This window comes from Vanessa cardui, chromosome 22 (genome assembly GCF_905220365.1).
Source record: "Vanessa cardui chromosome 22, ilVanCard2.1, whole genome shotgun sequence".
Lineage (NCBI taxonomy): Eukaryota > Metazoa > Arthropoda > Insecta > Lepidoptera > Nymphalidae > Vanessa > Vanessa cardui.
This window is the reverse complement of record NC_061144.1, coordinates 3,077,581-3,093,894: the sequence shown is the minus strand read 5'-3', so window position 1 is coordinate 3,093,894 and position 16,314 is coordinate 3,077,581. Positions and strand designations below refer to the sequence as shown.

At 33.1% G+C, this 16,314-nt stretch overlaps 3 protein-coding genes across 3 annotated transcripts in view; all 3 read right to left on the bottom strand.

Moving 5' to 3' along the window:
- Positions 1-3,270, bottom strand: part of LOC124539177 (ATP-dependent RNA helicase DHX30-like) — a 32,344-nt gene extending 29,074 nt beyond the window's left edge. Inside the window, exons 1-5 of the mRNA XM_047116475.1 lie at positions 3,177-3,270; positions 2,788-2,922; positions 1,625-1,823; positions 1,067-1,287; positions 412-504 (exon numbers count right to left, since the gene is read on the bottom strand). Coding sequence (XP_046972431.1) covers positions 412-504; positions 1,067-1,287; positions 1,625-1,823; positions 2,788-2,922; positions 3,177-3,270 — 742 coding nt within the window. The remainder of the gene's footprint in view (positions 1-411; positions 505-1,066; positions 1,288-1,624; positions 1,824-2,787; positions 2,923-3,176) is intronic.
- A 2,933-nt stretch (positions 3,271-6,203) lies between these two features.
- Positions 6,204-7,696, bottom strand: LOC124539417 (serine protease inhibitor 2.1-like). Its single transcript, XM_047116808.1, has one exon. It carries the CDS (start codon positions 7,641-7,643, stop codon positions 6,453-6,455), a length of 1,191 nt encoding a protein of 396 aa, XP_046972764.1. The 5' UTR covers positions 7,644-7,696; the 3' UTR covers positions 6,204-6,452.
- A 6,449-nt stretch (positions 7,697-14,145) lies between these two features.
- LOC124539359 (serine protease inhibitor 77Ba-like) lies at positions 14,146-16,019 on the bottom strand. The gene has a single exon (XM_047116730.1). The coding sequence runs from the start codon at positions 15,932-15,934 to the stop codon at positions 14,744-14,746; it is 1,191 nt and encodes a 396-aa protein (XP_046972686.1). The 5' UTR covers positions 15,935-16,019; the 3' UTR covers positions 14,146-14,743.
- Positions 16,020-16,314: the final 295 nt, after the last annotated feature.

Genomic DNA, 16,314 nt, shown 5'->3' with positions numbered 1-16,314 from the left:
ATTTCGTCCATTACCCTAAGGCACATAGTAAATATCACACAAGTTTGCATTCGATGCGATTTTTGGCGTTCAAGATATCATATTATTCATAAATAAATCTATACAATAACAGAAAGTTGAGACATTATATCCTGTAGGTATTAGCCATAGGCTCAAAAAACAAAGTATCAATTAAAATAAATTTAGGTAATTTTAGTTTTGGTGCGTCATTGCGACCTTGAAAAATAATCTCTTAACGTAATTTACTGTAATGATACATCACAGTACCAATAGATGGCGCTAATAATGCAAAATGTCGTTATTATTTCACGTGTCAAGAAATAGATCATAATCTAACGGTATTTACAATTTTACGGTGACATAAACATTATTAGTCTTCGCAAATAGTAAATATTTTAACTTTATATTTACCTTGATCATCTATAGTCGAATCCTTCTTGAAAACAGATGTTGTATTTAATAATTTTCGTTGTGCTTCATTGAATGTTGCTTCATATATACTTTCTGGAATACAAAACAATTCAGTTATAAAAATTAAGGAGTTCCATTGCCGTCCTTGGCACTAACCTATAAATCGACTCACTCCAATTGTCACTAACTGTTTCACTGGTAAAACACTGAACATGAATTTTTATATAAAGAAAGCTTGAACTCTAAAGAAGTATACATCATAAGGCTACTTTTAATACCTCACACCTGTTATCAATAAAACGGGAGTATAGCTCAGACAAATCACTAGTCTATACATAGAAGAAAATTGCAGTGTCTGTTTGTAATATTGAAATAAGCACTTTGTACTAAATCATTGTGTATGTATACATGGTACGTATACCAAATTTTTTTTCATTTTTATCTGTCTGTCTGTTTCCAGATAATCTCTGGAATGACTGGACCTATTTTGATGGGACTTTCATTGGCAGAAAGCTAATGTAATAAGGAGTAACTTAGGCTATAACCACAACTTTTCAGACAAAGTCGCAGGCACAGCAAGTTTCAATTATTATTATTATTATATAGAACCTTGTCATATAAACCAGATACATTGTATAAAGTTACAAATTCTTACTTATATCACTTTCATATTCATTCCATATCTTGTTAATTCTTTCGATAGAGTTATCACTTATAGTTATATGTATATCTTTGTTTAATGTGCTTTGTATTTCTTTTATCACAGTTTTATCATAAATGGGCCAGCCTCTGTCGTCAATTCGTTTGTTATTATACAGCCAAAGCACTGCTTGTGTTGCTGCCTTTTCAGCTGCTTTCCTCTTTGATATAGCAGTACTAAAACATAAATACAAATATATTAATTAAATTAGTACTAAATTTAGACACCTACACCTACCACCACCTACAATAAGGCTCTTATAAAATTGCCCATTTTGATTATGACTACTGTGAAAATATCTATTTCTCTATTTAGAATTAATTTTATGACATAGTTACACATAATTATTAATTCTTAAAAAAACAACAGAATTTTTTTTAATTTAATTTGTCGATGGATTTTTTTTCTGTTGCCATATAAAAAATCGATATAACATATTACTTTCGAATAAGAAGACTTAAAAAAATAAATCTCATAATTCAGAACCAAATATAAAATTAATATCAAACAAACCTTTCAAATTTCATTTTCTCCGGCCATATAAAAGTGTACGTACAAGTCCAATCATTCTGAATATTCTTTTTCTTTCCACCCTTTGGAGCGATTACTGATTGCTTATAATGAATATCGAATATCTTTTGTGGAGTTTTAGTTAGCAATTCGTTAAGTGTTACCCGTGGTTGTTTAAATATTTCATTGATTTTATTCAACTCTGTAAACAGAAGAATATGAAATTAAGAAAGTTGTCAATTAATTTTAAACCTTATCAAGTAGCAATTGGGTTTAAAATTAAACCTCATTGGAGGATATTCATTTTAATTTTAAGTATAATGTCTTCTAGTTGTGTTGCCAGTGCACAAATAATTTCCCAGAAGTGACATGTAATAGACACATCCCATGTGATTGGATTAAAATAGTATTATTTGTAACTAAAATAAACAATTTAGCACAATTTAGCTTCGAAAATAATATAGAGAGAAAAAGAGAGAGAGAGATGGAGAGAGTAAGAGATTCAATGCAGTTTATTTATAAATTGGTGGAGTTTGAGTTGAGATAAAAATTGCAGTTGAGGATATTTTGTGCTAAGTAATTTTAAATAAAAGTAATTTACATTACAGCTAATTGTTACTGTTGTACAGTATTTGCACAGACCCCTTATCAGCCTTACTATTATTTACAACATAAACTTCTCTTACTGATTGATCAGATGTTTGTATTAAATCTTGTCTGGTTGGATGAATTTTAAATTTATAGAGTTGACATTATCTCTCTCTTGAAATCTGAGCACTTTTTTTGTACAATATTATATGTTTTTTTAAATAATACTTACAAGTTATAGTAATTACACTAAAAGAAATTACAATGTAATATAAATATTATTTTATCTGTGATCGGCTTTTATGTACGAGTTCAGAGAAAACATGAATTGAGCATATTTTAAAATTTTATATAACAGGACTTTAGGAATAAATATGCTTAAAGTCCTTTTATATAAAAGTTGATGAAGTATTTGCAGGGCCACATGGTAAACAGTTAACATAAGATGACATTTTTGATTATCTATATTTCTAAAATAATATATAAAGATAAAAAAATCCAATTTGATTAGCAAACAAGACTGGCCTTTGTTTACAACATCTTGAAACACAATTCTCATTGGTTATGATAAAATTTACCTGTTTCTTTATTTGAATCTTTAAAGATGTCTTCTATTAATTTCTTTGAATAATGTCTAACGGAATATGATGTGGGTAAAATAGCATTTCTATTTAAATTGCTGAAATACTCATTGAGTAATTTATTATTTGTACCTGAAAAATTAAAAGTATTAATTAATGAAATAATACAAAACTTTCATGGCCATATATTTATTACATAAGTTAAATAAAAGTACAAATATGAAATCAACCTCTTATTAAGTATAATAAAATTTATATACCTACATACCTAATACAAATATAGTTAATACGGGTTAAGAGGTTTAAGGCTTTGGCAGAATCGAATTAGCCTGATTCATATTCTTAGACTTTTTTATACATTGTAAATTTTTATATAATATACAAACCGCATAGAGATTTCAAGTGCTGGGGCTTGTAACAGCTGTGTTCTGATACCAATAATCTATAAGCATTGCATCTGGTAAATTTTCTTAAAAACATTTTCGATTATTTTAATACTATAGAAACATAACCTATTCTTCCAAATAAATAAACTACTACCAACACAATTTTTTAATACAGTATTCTTATAATTCTTAATAATTAATTTATTATATTTTGGTTATATTTATTATTATATTCTAATTTTAATTTAATAAGAATTATTGTCGGCAAAAAGCGTGATATTGACAATATTGTCAAATTAAATGTCACTAATTGTCATTTGTCAGTTGTTACTTTACTATCGAGAACAGTCCTGTTCGGATACTTACAAAAGATGAGTATTTGTTATTGTTCCACATATAGCTTTGGAAAAATACTTATATGAAAGTACATATTATAATAATTTCAGCCCAAAAATCTTTATTTTAGGTAATAGTTATTATTTTCGATTAGTAATAAATTAACACAATATAATTGTATCATGTCAGTTTATTAAATATTTCTCAATTGACTATGTATAACAGCAGCTATTTGATAACTGGTTATGACTATTAGCAAATTGCTAATAACTCATATCAAATCAAAATATAGTTTATTCAGACTTTTACAAGCACGTTTGAAACGCCATTTACCAACTATTTTAAGTGAAGCTACCACCATTGAACTCTACAAGTATTAGCTCCCCGCTTTTTATCGTCTATATAATCTTGTACTGAATAATATGCCTTCTTTACCGATGTATTTTTAAAAATGACTTTAATATTAGTGGAATTTTAGTATTTTTTTTTTTGACTTGAGGCTCGTGCCTTTTCGCACTTTTCCACGGCGACATGCACAGATAACATTGCCGGTCAGCGATAGGACAGCCCTTGGATGCTTGGTTTAACAAATGGTTCGTCACCTTAATATCTTTTTTGGTGTACTCAGTATGAGCAATTTATTGATATATGATTGTTATTTAGTTACAAAAGGTACTTTTAAGACTTGATAAAGGAATGAATTTGAAAACGACGATGTCGATGGTTTTCTTACTCTGACTGTAAATTTCCGTACATTTGTTGCAAGACGCATCTCCAAATATTCGCTACAGCGAATTTCCACCAGTCACCATTAAATAAGAATAAAACGGAATAGTGATCACAATGACCTTAGATTTTTTAAATTATTACAGAACAAAAAAAAACTAGATGTAACTACATTATAAGATTGTAACAACTATCTAAGTATAATAATATACAATTATTAAGTATATATGTAATTATTTTATAATTATAATCTTTATAACGTTTTTTTAATAGACATAATATGAATCAAGATGGCCTCGTGGATAAGAGAAGATCGAGAGTTCAAATTGGGTGTTATGTATTTTATAATACATCTCGTTCTCTTCGGGAAATCATAACAAAAGGACGCGTCCTTAGTATTCATCAGCCCAGACTGGAATAAAGTGGGGGAAAGTGTTATGAATAGGTGATTTTTTTTATGGTATAGGTTGGCGGACGAGCATATGGGCCACCTGATGGTAAGTGGTCACCATCACCCATAGACAATGATGCTGTAAGAAATATTAACTATTCCTTACATCGTCAATGTGCCACCAACCATGGGAACTAAGATTTTATGTCCCTTGTGCCTGTAGTTACACTGGCTCACTCACCCTTCAAACCGGAACACAACAATACTTAGTACTGTTATTTGGCGGTAGAACAACTGGTGAGTGGGTGGTACCTACCCAGACGGGCTTGCACAAAGCCCTACCACCAAGTAACAAATTAAGTATAAAAAAGTATTAAAATTGTCTATGTTCAAATATGGTTGTCTTTGTCACCTGTATACGAAATATTTCTTTTACTAGAAGACATTATTGATATTGCCCAGAGATGAGAGATTTAGGGGCTGTTACGTGTACTGTACAAATCTATAAAGTACAAATTCAAATGAGAACTATTGACGACCTCTGTGGTCGACCTAGACCTAAACGTAGACTATAAATATACTATAAACAATGACTAGATAATGAACTTTATGATTACGTAATATGGAAAATACTAAGGAACTATTTGTTTGCATTTTTAATTTACTCGCGCGCTTCGATAGTCGGTAATAAAAAAAACTGGCTAAGTGCGAGTCAAACGAAATCAGGAAGGGTTCTGTACCAAACCACAAAAACGAAAAAAAGTGTGTTGTATGGAAGCTCCCTTGAATAATCATTTCATTCTATTCATTTAGTATATGCAGAAATACATCATCTGTAAAAAGTCAAGTATATAACTATCACAGCTCATGAGATACAGTTTGGTAATAGAGGGAAAGTCAGTCAGTCAGTTTGGTTATGGACGGACAGCGGAGTCTGATTCATAGGGTCCCGTTTTACCTTTTGGATACGGAACTCTGAAAACAATATTTTTATTTGATTAAAAGAATGGACTATTTCAGCAATCGATCAATAAATAATATGATTATCAAAATCAAAATCTAAACAATGTACGTTCCGATATCAAAATATATTTTCTTGTTGCCTTACTCAGTCGTCTGTAGATATGTATAGATATAAAATTTGATCTTAAATTTATAAAATTTAATAAGTCATTATCAGCCACTGCTGGATATAGTCCTTACCCAAGAAACGCCAAAATTCCAAGATCCTTCAGCATCCTGCCTGGACCCACCGCCTCCTTGACCCTTTGATTCTAAATCGACTTCTGATTGAATAAGAAATACTGGAATCAAAATAGCCCAGTGCCTATGACACAGTGATCTGAACCGATAATTATGGATTCAAACCCTGGCAAGCTCTACTGGAATCTATGTGTTGAATCTAAGTCTGCTATATCGGTATTCACAAATTCATTGGAGTAACTTTGTGGAATAAGCCAATCTTGTGCTCAAATGAAGAGTAGGCTTTGAGTTCATATACAGGTTGTTAGTTTATTTTTTTTAAACTCGAAAGTTTAGACATCAAATAGGGACAAAATAAAATAACTTTTAAGTATAATTATTATTATTTAAGTAAATATTTTATTATCTGTGAAAGTATTTTTCAGTAAGACATAAAATGTTGAGAAAAAATTATTATATGATATAAACTTTACAGATTTCTAAGATAATGGATAAAATAGCATTGTATGACATAATCACTTTGCCTGGGCAATATTAGCTGTGACCTAGTAATTCAAAGAACATCAGTCTTAACACATTATTTCCCTTACATGCACTGATCTCAATCACAATGAAACACTTCAAAAAACGCTCGGCTTAGAATAAATACCACTAAAGATTACAGTTGTTGTCTCCTTTTCCATAACAAAGTATATGAATGGTCGATTTGCTTCAAAAGCAGGAGTTGATATGCGGTCGACGATATAAGCTGACGACGCCGCAGATGCGACCGTACCTGATTCCGTGACCTCTATGTCTGCCTTGTGTACAATGGCGGAAATGAATATATCCTCTTTTGTAATCTTTTTAAAACTGGCTAATGTAGGACTGAAGATATCAAACACACCCATATTGTTCAATGGTTTGTTTAAAACGACATTTGTGCTGATTTTGAATCGTGGCAGTTTCAGATCGACCTCATCCAAACCGTATTCTTTGGTGTCGTTCTCAAGCCTTTCGAGAATATCCTTTAAAGTTATCATAGTGAATTTCTTGTATACGTCTGTGACCTTTATTTTTGGATATGGCAAGATAATTAGCATGCTGTACTTATTGTCACCCCCGTACGTCAGCTGCATAACGGTAGCGTTCAGTGCATGGATATTTGAATAAGGCAACATTGATCTCTGATACATCATTTTAACTTGACCGATTTGTTTTTTGTTTTCATCGTAGAATGGTTCGACATTTGTGTCTGAAACATTGAATTGGGAAGACCAAAGTCCTTTGAAGGAGATCACGTTTGTCAAAATCATTCTTGCTGTCCCAAAATCATCTGACCTCAGGACATTTGAAACAGTCGCTCCGGAGTCTTCGATTGCTGTGTTCGCGATACGCGCTGCCGTGGTCGAATCTTTGAAATCGAGTTCGATTATCTTCGCGGCAAAGTCAGAGGTTAATGTCCTTTTGAAAGATTCGAACACTTGGAATCCTTTGTCTATAAAAACGAAATTCTTCGTCGTTAATTGAACTCCCGGTTTCTTCGTTTGTAGCACTGACTTTGTCAAGTTTTGGTAGCCATTTATGATGGAATTCTGATTGCTAGGTAACAAAAACGTTCTTGATAGTTGAGCTCTGCTGTTGCCGGTCGCGCCAAGTGCGACGCCAGTCATCAAACTCCATATACCGAAGGGTGATATAACCACATGTCCTTCTGTTTCCAGTTGTGTGTAGTGTAACAGTTCTATGCTAAAATTTCTCACTCTTCCACTGAATTCCACTTCTGCGTTGCACGTCGCAACGGCGAAAATTAAAAATATCAAACGATTCATTATCGCGTGCGCTTGCAATAGTGGTTTGAAAAATACTAAGATGAAACGAGTGGAACAAGTATGAATACTAAAACAAGTTCTGATCTTTTAATGTTGTATTCAAATATAATCCGTCTCGTTTTTCCTCTTCATTGTGGTCGAGATGGAAGTATAAACAGACCCGTCATTATTATTTGTTTCAACTTGATTTTTTATTACCTTTAAATGTTTTATATTTTTTGCGGAAATTTGACGATTAATTCTAAAATATTTTTGATAGACAAATACAGATGCACGCGTTCTAACCACTGGGCCATCTCAGCTCTATTAATTATGAGGAATCGTATTTCGAGAAGAAAATAAAAATGTATTTTAAGAAAATGTTATAATAATTAATAGAAACATATAAAATACAGTCTTTTAATCAATACCATTGTGTAACCCGGTTTAAAAAGGATTAGGTATATATTCTGGATACGTATAATAAAAGTAATTAGAAGAAAATAAACCAAGATAAAATAAAATGCAATGGAGTATTTTACTTCATGGTAAAATATAGATTACACGAAACCTCATTGATTGAATTGGTTTAAAAAAATAATAACATGTAACATACCTGTAATTAAAAACTTTTAATAATAAAATCTGTTCGCCTCGATGCACAATATATATAAATCTTTCGAGCGAGTGAGTACTGTTATATAAATGTCCTTATTTTAGTTTCAAGTTAACTTGACGTTATATTTATTTTTGACGATGAATCATAGCCTTCACTGTTGCATACAGCGAGGGCTCATTAGGGCTGAGGTGAGGTGCAACGAAATACCCACTAAAAACCAGCAGCACCCACTCTGGTTTTTCAAGGAAGTCACAGGTTGGCTTGTGAAAAAAACCATGACATTATTTCAATCGCAGAAGTAAAAATAAACAAACAACTATTTTTAATAGTAAATATAAATATGAGACAACATCACATTACTCTGATCCCAATGTAAGAAGCTAAAGCACTTTTGTTATAGAAAATCAGAAGTAAAGACGGTGCCACAAACACCCAGACATAAGACAACATAGAAAACTAATGAATTTTCTACATAGACTCGGTCGGGTATCGAACTCAGGGCCTCGGAGTGGCATACTCATGAAAACCGATGTACACACCACTCTATTAACGACTTGGAATGATATTGGTTGCAATCTTAATCTAAATATCCACTCATTATCTGCCCTAGCAGGAAAGATACATACGTAAGTGCAATATTAAATAAATAAATTTATATTCGTTCAAAATAATTCGATGATTAACAGATAAGTGTTATTAAAATCATTAGTAGAATATTAATTTTAATAAGCATTCTAGTAATTTTCAATCTCATGTCATATGGATTGATTTTATTAACATAAGAATTAATAACATTAAATACTTAAATATATACAAATACGAATTAAAACTAGTTACTGTATAAATCTTGACTACGTGGAATGGTGGCAAGAATGCTAGCAGCATTTCGCCGTTGATTCGCAATTCCGATCCTCTGGGCAAAAAACGAACCAGCCCTCCTGTCACCAGGGGAGACAATGAGGCGAGGTACTTTTTAGATACTTTTACGAGATACTTTTGATGATGCTTTTTGCACCACTATTCCAAGGGCCAAGCGTTTCGACATTTCGTATTTTTTCTTATTTTTGTTGTCATTAAAATAATGTTGTTTTTAAGTCTTGATTGACAAAACTTTACTAATATTTCGTCATACTACGTAATGCGAAATAATAGGTAATAATTATCAGGCGGTCGTAAGTTTTAGGTATAAAAAAATACAGACGGATTGATAACCTCCTCCTTTTTGAAATCGGTTGAAAACTAGACAATGTCACCGTCTACGATGTCCTTTGGGATTTAATCTTGAAAATCTCTTCAGACACACAACATACAGAGTAAATCTTACTCTGTTTCTGTGCAATTAACGAATATCAATGAACACATTAAACATAACAGTATAAATAGAATTAGCAAACTACATCTAAAATAAATTAATAATAAAAGTATATGTTATTTTCACACAACTCTCCGGGTTATAGATTGTGATTTTTATACTAATTTGATGAGCAAGAGCAAAGATATTACTTGCTCAAATTCAAATTGATAAATACTTTACAGCGCCATCTATCGAGGCCTAGTTAACTTACCAAGTAAAACAAATATTGTATTAAATGTAATGTATGAGTTTGACCTCAAACGGTCAAGGTATTTATGATCATCAGTTTTATTAACTTAAATTAAATAATTAGGAAACTATATTACATTATACAAGTGTAAGTAGTAGGTACCTACTAATTAATTGCACGGGTGCAATTTATTCATAAAGTAACTGGTGTTATCTATATTAATCTATACTCATATTGTAAATGTGACGCTGTATGTCTGTCGCTCTTTCACGACCAAATCGCTGAACCGAATTCGATGAAATTTGATGAAGGAAACTCAAACTCAAAGAAAGGACATAGGCTAGATTTTTTGTCGAACGCATGACAACCAATGAAATGCAAGCGAAGCCTCTAGTATTAATATAATTAATACTTTATTGAACTCAAAAAATATAATGTTTCCAGTTAACAGTAAAAAAAAATATTTTTTATTACCTTATGAATATATGGTCCAGATAGGCATTTAAAGATCTTGTCACAATTTTAACATTTTAATTTCTGACGGATTTGCCAAAATCTTTTGTATCAGTAACTTAATCATCATCATTAGCTCGTTTTTTCCACTGCTTAACATAGGCCTCTCCAAGTGCACGCCACTGTGCTCTTTCTTCGGCTACTCGCATCCAGCTCCTGCCTGCTGCCTTGCGTACATCGTCACTCTACCGTGCCTGAGGACGTCCTACACTACGTTTGCCGAGACGCGGTCTCCACTCTAGAACACGTTTTCCCCAACGGTTGTCGGTTCTACGACAAATTTGACCAGCCCACTGCCACTTCAGCTTACTAATCCGGTGGGCTATGTCGATGACTTTGGTTCTTTGACGGATCAAATCATTTCTGATACGACCCCTCAGAGAAGCGCCGAGCATAGCCCTTTTTATAGCACTCTGAGCAACTTTAAGCTGGTGGACTAACCTTGTCGTAAGTGTCCACGTTCACTTCATCAGTAACTTACAAAATATTAATAAGTATAAGTTGACTATATCTAGGAATCTAAACATGTATAACATGACAATGTTATCTTGTCGGGATCCTAATTTAGGCCTCTCTCTCGTGGAAACAAGAGAGAGGCCTACATCCCTAGTTGTTCCGGTTGATGTCCCCAAAAACTGGCATTTTGTGCAAGGTCGTCAAGGCTAGGGTATTCAAAATTACAAGTTTCACAGCACCACCCAGATGATGAAAATCCCCAATAGTGGACCACGCTGTAGAACCAACTTTTGCCGACGTTTTTTCCAACGCCGATACGACTTTAGAATCTTCAAGAAAAAAGCGTTCACCTTCCTTAAAAGGAAGACAACACAAAAAAATAGGTACCAAAATTAGCCAATCTTCCGTCCAACCAAAGAATCCGTCCGTCCAAAGAAATATCTAGGCGATCGTTTTATCGTTTTATCAAAAAGGTGTATGTGTCAACTATGAACTTAAGAATAATCAGATAACCTTTTGCACATAGACTGCAAAAGATATATTTTTTTATTTGGTTACACTGACGTTTTGTACGATTTATGTAATCATTGTCGAACCGTTTGCATTCCTCAACATAAGAATTACCGACATACAGTTGAGCAAACTTTAAACCTTTCAACCGACCGCCGTGACAGTTGATATGTCCATATAAATACAGGATAATGTCTGCTGGGTTTTTGGTACTATTACACAATAGGCGATCAAGTATGAAATGCGCCTCCCTTGTTTATTAGATAAGCGTTTAACGGTAGGTATTTAAAAATAACTAAGCCTTGTTCCATTTTTTGTTTTTAACCGACTTCAAAAAAAGGAGGAGGTTCTCAATTCGTCGGGGCCTTTTTTTTTATTTTTTATGTATGTTACCGAATTACTCGAAGATGGCTGGGCCGATTTTGACAATTCTTTTTTTGTTTGAAAGGGCATGTTTTACAGGTGGTCCCATTGTCAGGACATCAGGATCTGATGATGGAATCCTGGCGAAATCGAGGGAACTCCTCAAATTTTATAGGCACACCTATAGTGATTTCGGTTTTATTCAAAGTGCCTTGGTCATATGCTCACGAAAAGTGACATTTGATGAAGTGGAACTGATGGTGAAGACCACAACTGGTAATCAGAACCTATTAGTAAGTAACTATTTTACGGGTTTAGTTCTATTTCTTTAAGATAGTCGTCAAGCAATTGATGTTAGTAAATATGCCTATGATGAAGTCTAGCTGATGGTGGATTACCCGGACAATTCCTCAAAAATTAACGGCATTGCATCGGGAAAAATGGTATTGTCTAATTGGCGATGAGCAGTTAACATTAGGCTATTGTAACTTAGGTAACGCTTAATTTGAGTTGCAGTCCACATCGTATTGAAACGGGGTTGAGTTATGTTTAGAGTCGAAAGCCGAAATGTACTGAGTATAATAAAGTGAATGATAAACACTACCAATTGTAATTATAAATAACAAAACAACACTGAAAAGCATTAAATAAATTTTTATAAATAAAAAAAAACCGCCTTCAAAAATAAACTAAAAAGAAAAAAATAATCAGTTACATCCATATCCAATTTACGATTTTTTAATCACCTTTTGAAGTCGGTGCCAACAAAGTAAATAAATTCCTATATTGAAATCATTTAATTTGTATCGATAGTAAGGTTTGTCTAATGGTGTCATCTATACAATAAATAGATTTAGTTTTTGTATGTATTAGCAATGTCGGCACCGACTTTGAGAGGTGATTAAAAAATCGTTAATTGGATATGGATGTAACTGATTATTTTTTTCTTTTTAGTTCATTTTTGAAGGCGGTTTTTTTTTATTTATAAAAATTTATACTCAGACACCATTCTCATTAAATGATATTTATTTATCTTTTATGCTTTATTTACTTATTTATTAATATATTAGTATGTAGGTATAGACCCTTTGATCAAGCCTTTTTTTTCTCGCTAGAAAAACGCATTACGCGCTTCCCCCACGTGACGGAAAGTGGGGGGGTTGGGGTTGGGGTTGAAAACCATGACGCCTTGACGGTAGGCCTTCAACGCCTAGGGTATCCCCCTTCCATCCAGGGATACTGAGACCACCCCCCCTTTGTCCAAGCCTTAGGTCAGGCCTATGAAATTAGTAAGTAGTAGTATTTCCTACAAGAAATTCTCAATAGCATTTCTAATTTTAAAATTTGTTTCAGTGTCTCGGAAAGCAAGCAAAGTTGTTGGTTGAACTGTATATGAACTATTTCCGGCGTTATAGGTTGCGTACCATCCTACTATGACAGTTAAGGAGTGTGGATTACTTATGTTTGAGCACAGATAAATCTCCTGTTACTAAAGTTGGTCTGGTGATAATCATCTTCACTATATATTACAAAGTCACTATATATTACAAGTCGAGATGGCCCAGTGGTTAGAACGCGTGCATCTTAACCGATGATTGCGGGTTCAAACCCATGCAAGCACCGCTGTTTCATGTGCTTAATTTGTCTTTATAATTCATCTCGTGCTCAGCGGTGAAGGAAAACATCGTGAGGAAACCTGCATGTGACAAATTTCGCATTGGATCAGCGTGGTGGAATATGTTCCAAAACTTCTCCTCAAAGGGAGAGGAGGCCTTTAGCCCAGCAGTGGGAATTTACAGGCTGTTATTGTTTGTTGTATATATTACATAACAAAGTCCCCAGGGCGCGTCTGACTGTCTATATGTTCGTAATAAACCCTAAAAACTACTGACCGGATTTTCATGCGCTTTTTTCTTTCGGAAGGCTTAAGTATATTATTTATTACGGTTATTGTGTAAATGAGTTGAAATAAACGACAATTGTTAAACATGTCGGAATAAAGCAACAATATTTTTTAAATAAGAGGTAAAAATATAAAAAAGAAACTTATGACCACAGTCCACACGTGCGAAGCCGATCCACTAGTTATTTAAATAAATCTTAACCAATTACTTTAATTAATTTTTCAATTAAAACTAAAATATTCGATCAATACAATTTCCATTTATAAAATAGAGTAAAGTAATTTGCTTTAAATTCTAAAAATAAAAATAATTATAATGCTTATGGGAGAAAAAAAGAAAATGATATTTTTTTATGAATTAATTTTTCAATGTAATTTTCATTGTAAATTGCGATTTTCGTTTTCGTTAGACCGTTGATTGAAATGCGTCACTCGGCAAAAATACTTGACTGTTAATTGAACGTTAAATTAAGCTAATCGCTTTTTTGATAAGTGATAGCTTAATTACTTTATAAATTACGGACCTACTTAAATTTATATCGATTTATCGCTAGGAAGCAATAAGTCATACACATCGAAAATAGTTAATGTTATTGTAAATAAATATAATTAAATAAAAAAATACATATTTTATTGTAACATATTTTTAACATTTTTATTAACAAAAATACTTGAAATGACAATTATATTCCGCAGTCTTTACTATAAGGATAAAATAATTTTAAATCTAACTAATAAACACGTTGTAACTTCGTTAAATATTGTGTATTTAATTGTTAATTATATTTTATAAAATGAACTTTTCAATAACACATCTAATACAAATCCATCTTTTATGAAACATTCAAATCATCATGATCGGTGTGAAACAATATAAAATACCGGATGAAATCACCGCAAGGCTGCATCAGACAATATATTATATACTCGGATACAAAGTTCAATGCACAGTGACTTCTATCTCAATGTAAGCTAATCACGACACATATATTATCTACAGTATATAAATAGGTATAATAAGGTTTGTTTATAATAAATGCTTTTATTTCAAAGATATGCATGAAATACGGAAACCAAGTACCACAGCTGAGTATTGTTAAATGACTAAGTCATCGAAGATCGACATTAACAAATGTAATAAATATATCACATCTCTTTTATCAATCTTTCACGCACTTCCATTAAAGTTTACCATATTTACGTTTGTAACACTTCAAAAAACGCTCGGCTTCGAATAGATTCCACTAAAGATAATGGTCGTTGTCGTTTTTTCCATCACGAAGTAGATAAACGGTCGGTTCGCTTCGAAGGCGGGAGTTGAGATGCGATCGGCGAAGTAAGCCGATGTATCTGCTGATGCGACCGTACCTGACTCCGTGACCTCTATGTCCGCCTTGTGTACGATAGCGGAAATAAATATTTCCTCCGAAGTAATCTTTTCGAAGCTTGCTAATTTAGAACTGAATATATCGATCACACCCATACTGTTTAATGGTTTGTTCAAAACGACATTTGTGCTGATTTTGAATCTTGGCAACTTCACGTCGACGTCTTCCAAACCGAACTCTCTAACATCACTGTCAAGTCTCTCAAATACGTCCTTTAATGTAATAGTTGAAAACTTTTTATACACTTCAGTTACATTAATTTTTGGATATGGCAAGATGATCAGCATGCTGTATTTGTTATCATTGCCATAAGGTAATTCCATAACAAGGGCATTCAGTTCTTGAATGTTTGAGTAAGGCAACATTGCCCTTTGATACATCATTTTGACTTTACCGATTTCATTTTTGTATTCATCGTAAAACGATTCGATGTTTGTATCGGATACATTAAATGGGGAAGACCAAAGTCCTTTGAAGGAGATCACGTTTGTCAAAATCATTCTTGCTGTCGCAAAATCGTCTGACCTTAGGACATTTGAAACTGTCGCTCCGGAGTCTTCGATTGCTGTGTTCGCGATACGCGCTGCTGAGGTTGAATCTTTGAAATCGAGCTGAACTATCTTTGCTCCAAAGTCAGTGGTTAAGGTCTTCTTAAATGCTGGAAATACATGGAATCCTTTGTCTTTGAAAACGAAATTCTTACTTGCTAATTGAACTCCCTGTGTTCTCGGATCAAGCACCGTCTTCGTCAAATTTTGGTAACCATTTATGATAGATATTTGATTGCCTGGTAGTAGAAAAGCCCGTTCAAGTTGAGCTTTGCTGTTGCCGGTCGCCCCGAGTGCGACGCCAGTCATCAAACTCCATATACCGAAGGGTGATATGACCACATGTCCTTCTGTTTCCAGCTGTGTGTAGTGTAACAGTTCCAAACTAAAGTTTCTCACTCTTCCACTGAATTCAATTTCCCCGCGACACGTCGCAACGGTAAACATAAAAAATATTAAACACTTCATTATGGCGTGCGCTCGGCGCAGTGCTTTAGGAAATACTAAGTTGAAACGAGTAAGTAATGTTGTATGAATACTAACACACGTTCTCGACTATCAAAATGAGTTTAATATATAGGCTGTCTCTTTTTTCCTCTGTGTTATGACCAAGACGAACGTATTAATGCTTCGTCATAAATGTGTCAACTTAAAATCGACTTTGTCTTTATGGTACGTGGTATGACTTTTGATTAACATGATATACATATTTACAATTTTTGTTTTTATCACATCATTAAGGATAGTGGACGGGTTTTTTTTAATGAATAAATTATTCTCATAAAAATGTTACAGAGGTTTTCATCGTAAGTTTTGAATGTATTGTTTAAGCCGCATTTAAACTGTCG